Source organism: Gekko japonicus, unplaced genomic scaffold, assembly GCF_001447785.1.
Source record: "Gekko japonicus isolate JY-2015 unplaced genomic scaffold, Gekko_japonicus_V1.1 scaffold208, whole genome shotgun sequence".
Lineage (NCBI taxonomy): Eukaryota > Metazoa > Chordata > Lepidosauria > Squamata > Gekkonidae > Gekko > Gekko japonicus.
Window position 1 is genome coordinate 1,475,896 of NW_015173680.1, and position 12,053 is coordinate 1,487,948.

Sequence of the window (12,053 nt, forward strand, 5' to 3'; positions counted from 1 at the left end):
AGTCAGTCGGGGGGAGAGAGAGCTTCAGCTGGCGGATCCTGGCGGCCCCTCCGCTTCCTTCCACCGAGGCCTTTTAGCCAGACTCTTGGGCGTGCGCGGTCCTTGGAGGAAGAGATGGGGGGGGGGAGCTCCTGGCTGTCCACAAGCCACACGCACAGAGCAGAGGGCCCACAGGGGGGCTGTGCTGAATCCGTTGCCGGTGGGTATGCAAAGGCGCTCCGCGCATGGTCAGAGGCACACTCTTCTCGTCTAGGCCATAAAACACGGTCCGCGTTTTCCATTGGTCCTGATTCCCGTGGGACAGGGTGGTCGAGGAACCTTTGGGAACGTGACGCCCTTTGCCTGTTTTTGCTGCAGGCCTGGGGCTGTGTTCTTTGGGGAGACTAAATGGCAACGCGGTAGCCGAGCCACGTCAGTCTGTCGCAGCGGAAGGCAAAAGGGCTCCCCTGGCACCTTCGCCGATTTATGGAAGCCGAAGTCTTTCTAGGCTCCAGCCCAATAAATCTGTGAGCCTTTAAGCCTAGAAGTGCCGCGAGATTCCTGTTGTTGCAAAAGGCGCTCCAGAGCAAGCGCGCCGGAGGACTCGCTTCAATGCGGGGCGCAGGGACGATCCCTCTGGGCCCGATCCTGACACGTGCGGAAGTGAGGGGGAAAGGGGGGGGGATCCAGTAGACCGTCCTCTGTCTCCAAACCTGGTTTCTGATTTCTGTCTTGGAAGGGCAGTTATTAAAAGTACTTTCCCCTTTGCGATCGCGATCCGCTTCTCCCCGCACTGGATCAGCCAGCCGGCTTAAAGGACTTCGCTTCGGGGAGGGAAGAGAGGAGCCCCCCGCATTCGCCTCCCTGGCGCGGGGGCGGGGGGGGGGCAGAGGGGGAATGACCCACCCCTGGGCTTTGGCTGGTCTTCTTGCCGGGTGAAAACGCGTCCCCTGGCGCCCACTACTTCCCGGGCAGACAAATCCCAAGCGACGCTTCCGCAGCGGCGCTTCAGCGGCAAGGAAGGCACTGCAGTCCGCGTGACAGGATCGATCTGGGGAGGGGACTCCCGGCAGTCTCCCAGCCCCGATCCAGTGTGCGAAGGCTCCCGCCCGGGATTTCCAAAGTGCCCGGGAGAGGGGAGGGGGAGCCGCTGCTCGCCGGAGAAGGGGGCAAAGCAGAGTGCGCCGTCGGTGCGCAAGGGGGGCTGGAAGGCGCAGTCTCCTCCGTGGGGGGGGGAGGATTCCTAGGTTATTACCTCAAACCTATGCACAACAGCCCTGTGAGGTAGTCTGAATGCCCCCATTCCACAGACAGATAATGAGCCTCAAATAAGGCGGTGGCCAGATCACACAGGGGGCCTACGACTAAGTCCGAATATGAACCCAAGCCACCCTCCCCCCCTCCTCTATTCTATCTATTATTATTATTATTATTATTCTTCCACGAGTGGGCACAGGGCGAATCACAGGGCCATTCGGCATCACAATATATAAATACATTAATACAATATAAATACATTAATGATCAGGTTAAAACAGTTAAGAACAATAATTTTAAACAAATTGCACTATTTGTGTGTGCCTGCAATCTCCAGAAGTCCGTCTGCTTTACTGAAGTTGGATGCATCGCTGAATGTGTTCTAAAATATTACAACAAAATAAAATTTTGGCAGCAAGTTTTTTGGGGACACACACACACACTGAGGGAAGAGTTCCGTGTGTCGAAGCACGTGGGGTGGGTCTTGGGCGCTGCAGTGAAAGCGCGGCGGGTTCCATCGCAAGCCCCGGCTCACTTTCGCTTTCGTGCTGCTGCTCAGCAGGCCGGCCGGGGGAGGAGCCGGGCCCAAGATGCCGGGGCTTGTAGAGGCTCCACTACAGTAGAGCGCTGGAAGCGCCTCGTCGCCGAAGGCCCATTGAGGCCTTGGCTGCTGTCGGTTGTGGCTGGCAGCGGCGAAATGCAGCCACGATCCAAACGCCTTCTGCAGGCAACTCGCTTCGGAGGAATGTGGGAGGCGAAGCCGCATCCTTTTTTACAGCGACTGGGCCTTTTCCATGACGGGGGAGTCAAGCTTCGCGGCTGGAACCGTTGTTCGATCCCTGTCCTCGCCTTCTCAAGGAGCCTGCTGCAGGCCTTGGCTTGGAGCTGGCGGGGAGAGAGGCCCGAGGGCGGCTGCAGCAGCCCTTCCCCCGAAGGAGAGCCGCTCCGCTCAACCCTCCCAGGCACTTGGCGGGGGCAGAGCCTCCAGCTGTCCGGAGTCCCAAACGCGCTGCAAAGAAGCACCTGCTTCCCGGCGCCCTGACACATTCTTGGGCCCCTGGAAGAAACAAGGCCGAGTTCTGCCAAGGTGGCCACATGGGCTGCAGCAGACCTGGCTGGGACCCACAAGGCCACGCGCACCGCTCCACCCCCCTCTCTGCAGTCCTCCGGCTCACCCTTTACTCCCCAGTTCCATGTGGAGGGTGTCGAGAATAACCTTCAGGGTTGCTAGGCAATGACTAGAATGGCTCCCAACCAACCGGTTGCTTAACACCTTCCCAGAGGCCTGTCAGATCTAACCCACCAGTTGCAGTGTAACCGGCGGATATGTGAATGCGTGCTTGCGAGGCGGGGTGTGAATGCAACTGATGCAGAATGCCATCTGAGCCCTTGTGGCCCCCCACTCTGACACCTCTGTCTTCTCCCTGCCTGCAGCCGTGCGTGCCGACCGCATGCGAGGGGGACGGAACAAGTTTGGGCCCATGTACAAGCGAGACCGTGCCTTAAAGCAGCAGAAGAAAGCACTGATCCGGGCCAACGGCTTCAAGCTGGAGACCGCGCCACAGATTGTGTCCCCCGTGCAGGCGGACTACGGCCTGCCCGCCTCCCTGCACGGTGTGGCCCACCCAGCCTCCAAGGGCCTGCAGCCCACCGCCATGACGCCTGTTGACTATGAGCGGAGCCCCTATGGGACCCCAGCCATGGGCATGCCAGTGCCAGGCCACGGGCCACTCTCGGGCTACCACTACCCATCCTTCCCCAGCCGGGCCATCAAGTCCGAGTACCCCGACCATTATGCGCACCCTCACGAGGCTGCCCCGGCCTACACCTACCCGGAGGCCTATCCCAACAGCTCACCAGCTGCACCCGATGTTCCAGACGTGATCCTGAAACTGCTGCAGCTGGAACCCGACGAGACACAGGTCAAAGCACGCATCCTGGCCTGCCTGCAGCAGGAGCAGGCCAAGAGCCGCCATGACAAGCTCAGCCCCTTTGGCCTGATGTGTAAGATGGCCGATCAGACCCTGTTCGCCATTGTGGAGTGGGCTCGCAGCTGCCTCTTCTTCAAGGAGCTGGAGGTAAGGAGGGGAAAGGCAGCAAGCAGGGCCAGGGGTGGAGGTTGACCTGGGGGGGTTTCTGGGCATGTGCAGAGCGTAACCAAGCGTCCTGGCATTCCACCTTCCCTTGTCATAAATGAAGCCAGGCAGTGTGTCTGTGTATTAGGATTTAAAGGTGTGCATGGTGCTCGTTATGCTTTGATTAATTTCTTTGCTCGCTTTCTTGGTCCCAAGCCTGATAGAGAGGTGGTGTGCGAATGGAATGCAGCGTACACATGCACGCCTTTCCTGCCCGGCTGAGCTAAGTGTGAGCTTTGGGGGAGAAACAAGTCTCTTGGGCAGCCTGATAGATTTAAAGCTTCTCCCCAGCGGGGCCCAGGTGTTACTGCCGCCAGCGGTGCTGGAAGGCGGAATTGAAAGCACAAGAGTTACGGCACTGACGCGCTCCAGGCTTATGAGGGGTGGCCATCAAAACTGATTGCCATGTTGCTTGCCTGCGTCATCGGCTTGTCGGAATGAATGAGGCCCTGCATCATGCACGTCTCTTGTGCACCTTTCCTCTCCTACGCACATTTTCTCAAAAGAGGAGCACTTAGGGTGTGCCAGAGAGAAATCGTAATGAATGACGTTATTAAAATGCTTGTCCGAATGAGAGTGCAGTAGTAGTGGTTTGCGTCTGGTTGAGATGGGACAGGGAGATCAGGTCTGTTGGGAGGGGGGGAATGGCCCTCTTTCTGATTTGAATATTCAGTTGAGCATAAAGAGGGGCACTGCTTGGCCTTTGGATCACTGACCTGATTGGTGCCTCTGGGATGTACTTCATCCACCACTGGAAATGGAGAGTGAACTGGATCCTGATCTTTTCCTGTTTGAGATTGGAATACTGGACTGGATGGGCACTTGGTCTCATTTAGCAGGGTTCTCCCTAAGGACACAACCCACATAATATTTTTTTGTTAGGACCAACCGAATGGCCCATAACAGTGCAAGCTTTTGAGTTCACCTGAACTCTTATTTTAAAAAGGATTTGGGAAAGGGACATAGTGTTCAGCCCTGTTAAAGCCTGCATTGTCTGCAGGATGCAGAGCAGATTCAAATGGAGCTGGTTTCAAATTATTCCAAGCCAAGAGACAAAAAAATGACTAAACTCCTCAGCTATGTAAGCCCAGGAAATGTGTGATACCAGAGCTTGCAATAAACCCAGATGCCAACTTTGCTGCCGCATATACCCAGACAGCTCAATCACTGGACTTAACAACATCAACTACACCATCTCAGGCTTATTCACGTGCTCATCTTCCAACATAGTGTATGCCATTAAATGTTCTCTACTTAGGACAAACAAACCAAACCATATGCCAAAGGATAAATGGACACAAATCTTACATCAAGAATCACAAGACTGAGAAACCTGTAGGAGAATACTTCAGTCTTCCAGGACACTCAGTGGGGGACCTCAGAGTAGCTGTTTTATTGCAAAGCAGCTTCAGAAACAGACAGGAACAGGAGACTGCTGAATTACAAGTTATTACAACACTAAGAACAATGGAACCCCCATGACTTAACAGAAATATTGGCTTCTTATCCCACTATACATGCTAAGTTACTCAGTTCTCACTTATACCCAGAAATCAAACTGTTGATCTTGGAGGGGCCATTTGACTCAAACGTAGTTCTCACGTATGTTGTTAACTCCTTTATTATCTATATACCATCTTACTGCTATTTATATGTCTTACCTAATGTGTTATTCCAATCTTAGCTGTATTTATTGCTCAAGTTACTTAGGCATATTGACTCTAATTGGCTCTTCCTGGCAACTAATCCCCCCCCCCAACCTATATGTAATACTTGAGGAAATCTGTTTCAATGAATCTGAATTAGTGTACATACTAAGTGTCTCAGTTCTCGCTTGTACCCAGAATTGAACTTTATTTTTCTTGCAGATGCCACTGGACTCAAACTCTAGTATTTGTATGATAATATACTGCCATTCTCAGATCTTTTTTGCATCCTATCTCAGCTATAATCACCCAGTACTTATGCATCTTGACTCTAAATGGCCCTTCCTGACAACAGCCTCCGCCCCCATAAGTAATGGTTGAAGGGGTTCTGTGCTCATACCGTGAATATACCTTTGTTGGTCTTAAAGGTGCCAATGGACTCAAACTTTGTTCTCTAAACCAATGAGACTCAAAATCCATGTTTGGAAGAAAGACTGAAAATCACTTGGTAGTCAGTGTATTAACCCAGAAACCCGTGTGAGGGACAAGAGCATTGGTTGATTCCAGTCCTTCCTTTGCCACAGCTTCACTCTTCTGGCCTTGAGCAAGGTGTTCTGTCTTGCTGGCACTTCAGGTGTGAATTCAGCTTGAGCACATGGGGATTATCCAAGGCTATTCACTGAGCCAAGCCAAATTATTTGTTGTCTCTTCAGGAAACTGAGAGGGTGGGTTTTTCAATATCCTCTGCAGCCAGTAGCAGACTTTGACTTCCTAGCAGAACAGCAGAGTTCTCTTTTGGTCCATTCTGCTTCCATCCAGCCATTCTTACACCGTAAAAGACAACGACTCACCTGCACATTAAATGAATTAAATGAACTCTCCCCAGTGTGACTTTTATAGCATCCCAGTAAAACTGCTACCACAGTATAAAACTGCCACCCCAGCAATTGATGGGTGTAACTCATTTGAAGCAGGGCTGAGAATGTGCATCTGAAACATGGGCAGAGGGGTTGCTTGCAGCTGCCAGATCATCTTGCAAACATTCATATCTAGGTTGAATACACTCTTTTGGTGTTCTCCAGTGTGAGCAAAAGCCATAGTTTAGTTCAGAGCAGTTGTCAGGGTTTAGGTGCAGTACCTGCTTGTAATATTAAAGTTCAGCTCTTGAATGTGTGAAATTGCAGCTTACAGCACACATCCAATAAAACTGCAATTACAATACACAAAATTGAAATCCATAGATAGCCAGAGTAAAAAAAATATCCAGTACAGAAACCCAGACCAAAAATAGCTGCATAAGGCAAGCTCAGTAAGCTACCTCTTCCTTAAGCCTGCTGGATCTGAATCCAAATGGTCAAAGACCAGAAAGTAATCTAGCGTCAGACAAATGAAACATATTGATCAGATGTGACACCCCAAAGTCCTGTTGGAATTATGCCACTTCATGTAACTTACTAAATCTTGTTGGGAGATGGCACTCTATGCACCTTCTCTGGCAAGGCATATTCCACAAACTAGGAGCAATTAGAGAGAAGGGTGTGGCTCTAACAGAAGAGAGACAACTCTCCTGAAAAGAGGGAAATGCTAACAGATGACATTGTGCCAATCTGAACTGGTGTGTGGGCTTGTATCAGGCGAGACAGTCCTTCAAGTATTACGGCTTTTGTGTAATAGCTCTTGTCAATGATGACAGTCACTCTCTGAAAGTGGCTTGTGCCTTTTCCAGACTCTGGAGATTTTATTTTACTGGTATGCATGCTGGTAGTCCTGCTACCTTTTTTAAAAAAGAGAATTGGTTCCTGACAAGTTTGTGGGGAAATGCTTGGTTTTCCACAGACAGAAATCAATTGGGAAATTTGGCTCCTCCTTAAATGTTGGTAAGAATGCTTTGAAGAACTGATACATCCAAATTTGGGAGGGCATGTGCACCTTCCTTCAAAGTGGTGCCAGAGTTTTCCTACTCAGGGTGATGTTTATGTTTCCTACTTTTGTCTGGAAGATTGTAGGCTGTCATAGGTAAGGGGAAAAGCTGATGACAAGACAGATGAGGCTTCTCTTCAGTGAGTCTCAGTGAACGAGAACAGGACCACTAAGATCCTGTCTGGTGCCGGGAAGTGAACTTTGGGGTTCAGACAGTTACATCCCAGCCATAGGCTGAACTGCTGTGAGAATTTGGAAAACTCTTCCTATTTTTTCTTAACTGATCAGAGTGAATATGTGCACTAGAAAGTTGACAGTGCAGTGTGGAGGAGAGGGCAGAGTAGGGGCTATAATATGAAGAGAAGGTTGTTCTGCGGAAAAGAGGTGGCAGAGGAAGGCATGGAACTGAGGCAAGAAAATGGAAGGACGATGGGTGATGTGGGAGAGACTTATGGAGCCAAGGGACAGACATTTGGATATATTTTGGAAGTTGTGTTGGAGAACTAGAGGGGCATGCAAGGCAGTGGGGAGTTGAAGAATTGTTGCACATATTGATTAGAATGAACCTAATATCTGGTGGTCTTATTCTTAGCCATGCTATATGAGCCAAATGTTTTATGTTATTTATTTACAACATTTATTTCCTTGCCTTTCTGCCCAGTGAGAATCACCAGGGCAGCTAAAGATGAAAGTTGTCCTGGACAAGAGGTAGAGCAGAACAAAGTTTGAGTGGCACCTTTAAGTTTTATTCAAGGTATAAGCTTTCATGTACACACACACTTCTTCAGGTACAATGAAATGGAAGTTACCAGTCCGTACATATAAGTGGGGGGTAAGCTGCGGTGGCTCAAGTGGTTAAGACGCTGAACTGCAGGCTGTGGAAGGTTGGTAGTTCAGCAGTTCGAAACCCGAGTGTGCCACATGATGGAGTGAGCTCCCGTCTTTAGTTCCAGCTCCTGCCAACCTAGCAGTTCGAAAGCAAGAAATTGCAAGTAGATAAATAGGTACCGCTTCGGTGGGAAGGTAACAGCGTTGCGTGCGCCTTGGTGTTTAGTCATGCCGGTCACATGACCACGGAAACGTCTTCGGACAGCGCTGGCTCTTCGGCTTTGAAACGGAGATGAGCACTGCAACACTAGAGTCGGATTCAACCTGCTTTTGAGCAAGGGAACCTTTACCTTTACCTTTTTAAGCAGTAAATTAGCATACAGCACAATGAAGACATTTAACAGAATCAAGGACCAAACAAGCTTAGTTTATGTGGTAAAGAAAACATGATGAAGGAAATAAATATGTCAGAGTTGGAGATTGATGGGCAGATGTATCCTTAATTGCAGAATGCTGAGAGTAATTAACTGAGACGCTGCCATTATGCTCCATCTGTCTCCGCTCAAGCATGGAGGCGACCTTACAGCATCTTCTTCTTTGAAGTGGGGTGACTGGCTGTGTAGAGTTATCTCCCCTGTCCCCGACCAGAGAAATATCGTGAGGATGGATGGTGGGGAGGTACAGCAGTTGATTGTGGACCCTCCTGGCCAATCCTGCCTGGTCCAGAGGGGGCTCACTTGGTGCTCTTTTCCTGATGACCCTGCCTGATTGCTCCTTGCTCCAGGGACTGCAGCAGCCTCTCCCCGACCCTAAATCCAGCAGTGGCACCAAACTTCCAGGGGGATGTTGACAAGTCCCTTTTGCTTCCCACCCACAACCGTTGGTGCTCTGCTGTGAAGGACAAGGGGAGAAGAAAGCGCTGAACTGCCAGGGGTCTAATTGGCCTCTTGACATTGGTCCCCATGTAATATCCTGCCCCCACAAGCCCTAGGGCAGCCAGATTGGAAACAAATTTAACTTCCCAGATATATCGTTTCATTTAAGGGCTAGTAATTCTGTCAGTCCCCAGCTGACAAACGAGAGCCTGCCTGCCAATCTGCCGGCAAGAATGATGCGCTGGCGTTCCACTCGTGTCACCCGCTGGAGAGTTACAGGCTCCGCTGGCCTTCGGAGGCAAGACTAATAATGCAGCCTGGCCAAAGGGGGATTTGGGGGGCTGCTTGTTTATAGAGGGAGGTGTGTGGTGAGGGCAGGCGAGCTGAGGGGGAAGAGGTCAGAGCTGACACCCATAAATACCAACTCTAAGTGAGTAGAGATGAGATGTGTCAAGGCTCGAGAGAAGATTTGCGGGCAAGAAAAGTCCAGGCAGGGAGGTGAAATCAGACTGCGCTCCAGCCGGCCCTGCTTTAAGCTGTGTTGCCTTTCAGCTGTGATATTTAACAAATATAGTTAATTACATAAAAATAGATGCTCTGGGAAACACAGCACAGGTTGATTGTGAGGATGGATGGTGGAGAGGATAAACTGATTGTTTGGGTCGCTCCATTCTGAGCCCTTTCCCCCTCAAAATGTGAACAGAGGGATCTTTGTAATACCTCAGTTCCTTTGTATGTTAATGTCAAAACACTGTTGTTAGTTGAATTACAAGTTTATGCACTCTCAAAGCAACAGCAGATTAAGACAAACATTCAGTTAAACTGCCTTGAACCATGAGAAAAGACGAGATATAGATTTAATTAATAAATAAAATTTAGCATCTTAAAAATGGTTAGTGCTGAAACCACAAGCCCAGCCCAAACGAAAGCATCTTGCTGCTGTCTCCTGGGCATCTGCTTCTGTGATGGAAGCAGATATTTAGCCCCCTGTGCAGGCACCAAGAACATGCTTGGTCTATACAGAAGATCTGTACTCAAAGCACCAGCCCAGGCACAGCTGGAGAAACCAAGGGAGTAGCCACAAGAGTGTCTTGTGGAGGTGATTGTTCTCAGTAAGTGTGTGGAGGATTTAAAGAAGGAGGGGAGGGATGTGATTGGAACAGCAAAAAAGGACAAATGGTTAATGAATGTATGCTGAAATAACTAGAAGAAAATCAGCAAGAAAAGAGATTGCAGTCCCAGTCACACGAGCGAGATAATCCGGGGGGGAAGCGAGGCTTTTTGCTCTGGAGCAAAATGAAGCACGGTATCGCGATCAGATGTCCCTCCCCCCCAGGCTCCGTGCTCAGGCTGTCAGCTGCCGATCACACATTGACGCTGAAGCATGGCAAAGAAGGGTGAGGCGGTTCAGCAGTAACACGTTTGTGTGCATGCGCAGTTCTGTGTTTGCGTGCATACCACAGAGGTGTAAAAAAAATCCGGTGGGACACAGACGGGCGCCAGATGCAATGGGATACCAGCGCTTCCGCAATCAGACGCCTGCCCGTGCCACGCATTTTCCGGAAAATACTGCACTTTCCCAGGTATCTTTTTATTCAGCATCTTCGGCAGGGCGATACGGGTTGCCAGTGGGTGCGGGACCCTTGCCAGATGTTCCTGTGTGATCGCGCCTGTAAAATCTGCCTGGCATTTGTCCCTATCGCACGGCTAATTCTGCGTGTGACCGGGACCTGCAATAGCCTTTCAACCAAAAGGAAACCAGGGGTGGGCAGCTGCTCTGGCATCAAACTCAGAGGCCAGCCTTCTCCATCTGTGCTGGCTGTAACAGGCACCATGATGATAATGCTTGTGTTTGCGGGGACAGTTGCTATTGCTGAGTTTCTGTCACTGTTCTGTTTCTCTTTAAATAGGTTTAGCCGGCTATGCTGTGATTTACTTATTTGTTTTATTTATACCCCACCTATCTCACTGATATGTCAAGTGGATTGCAGAATATCAAAACAGTTCAGTCAGACAGCATAAAACATCTAATAAACATGGCAGTAGAATTAGAAAACAAGGCAAATGGAAAACCATCTCAGGCATGATCTGCCCTTCACAATGCAGAAAGAGGATTACAAAGGTAGAAGATGCTAGGGGCTGGCACAGAAGTGATACCAGAAAGATACCACTGCAGCAACTGCTAGACGTTCCGAGACTTGGAAAGTTGGAGCCTCGCTGTAGGGATTGCTCAGAAGCCAAGGCAAACTGCATCACTTTACCCAGCATGCACTGCTAGCCTGATGCCATTTCCTGGCTTGGGCAGCTGTCTCCTTTTCCCTGCAGCTCCTGATGTTGTTGACCATCATCCTGTCTGCAGCCATTTTGATCTGGGTCATCATGACCCCAATTTCTGATGTGGTGCCAGAGTATTTTTGGCTGCTGCTGTCACCACACAGGGAAATGGCTCCTGGCCTGATGTTGCCGTTCTGGTAACCAACCAGGTTGCCTCTTTCTCAGGAAACTGAAGGTTGCTAGGAGGCGCAAAGAGCATTCTGGGAGGAGCTTTTGCTTTCTGGCAGAGTTCAGCTCCCAGGCTGTGTGAGGGCCACACTCTGAATTAGGAATGGTTCCTTTTGCCCCACCAGTAGCTCTGCTCAACTATTTTGTGAGAGTTCTTCAAAACAGGCATTCCCCGACTTTCTTTTCTGCTACTTTCCTGGCTTTGTTAAAATTTCAAGCTCAGCCAAGAGATAATTGTGCAACATTACAAGAAAGGGCTTAGGCAATGGTGAAGAGTTGTTTGAATTCTTTACCCTGGGCCTCTCCCCCCTCCCCCCGTTTGGTACTAGATCTCCAACTGGGCAATGATTGGGCTAATTCTGCAAAGCTCAGCCATAGGTCCCTATGGATTCCCCCACACACACACACATACACCTGTGTTTCAAGGATGATTTAGGAGAAGAGTTCTCTTTGCCTTGTCAGGAATAGCTGGTGAAGCAGATGTGTTTTTCTTGGTGTTAGGGTCAGCGGTGAGACTTCTACTCTCAGCGCACAGCTCCAAGCACAGAGGAGCCAGGTGTGGTTTAATTGAGAGCCAGAATGGCGTATTGCCTAGAGTGTCGGACTAGGATCTGGAAGACACAGATTTGAATCCTCACTGTGCCATGGAAGCTGCACTGTGACCTTGGGCCAGTCGTGCACACTCAGCCCAACCTACCTCACAGGGTTGTTGTGAGGATAAAGCAGCGGAAGGGAGAATGATGTTGTACGCCACTTCAGGTTCCCACTGTGGAGATGGGTGGGGTAGATATAAGTTCTAAAAAGTTACAAATAGTCACTTGTGTGACTGGTAGAGAGAGGGCTGCTAGGCCAGGGTTGCCAGTTAGTTCTAGCCTGAGTTTCCTCCCTGTGCCTCTGTGCTTTCTCTTTCC

General features: G+C 50.0%; 1 protein-coding gene across 1 annotated transcript in view; it reads left to right on the forward strand.

The window, feature by feature from the left end:
- Positions 1-12,053, forward strand: part of NR5A1 (nuclear receptor subfamily 5 group A member 1) — a 32,735-nt gene that overhangs the window by 4,167 nt on the left and 16,515 nt on the right. Inside the window, exon 3 of the mRNA XM_015423031.1 lies at positions 2,671-3,314. Coding sequence (XP_015278517.1) covers positions 2,671-3,314 — 644 coding nt within the window. The remainder of the gene's footprint in view (positions 1-2,670; positions 3,315-12,053) is intronic.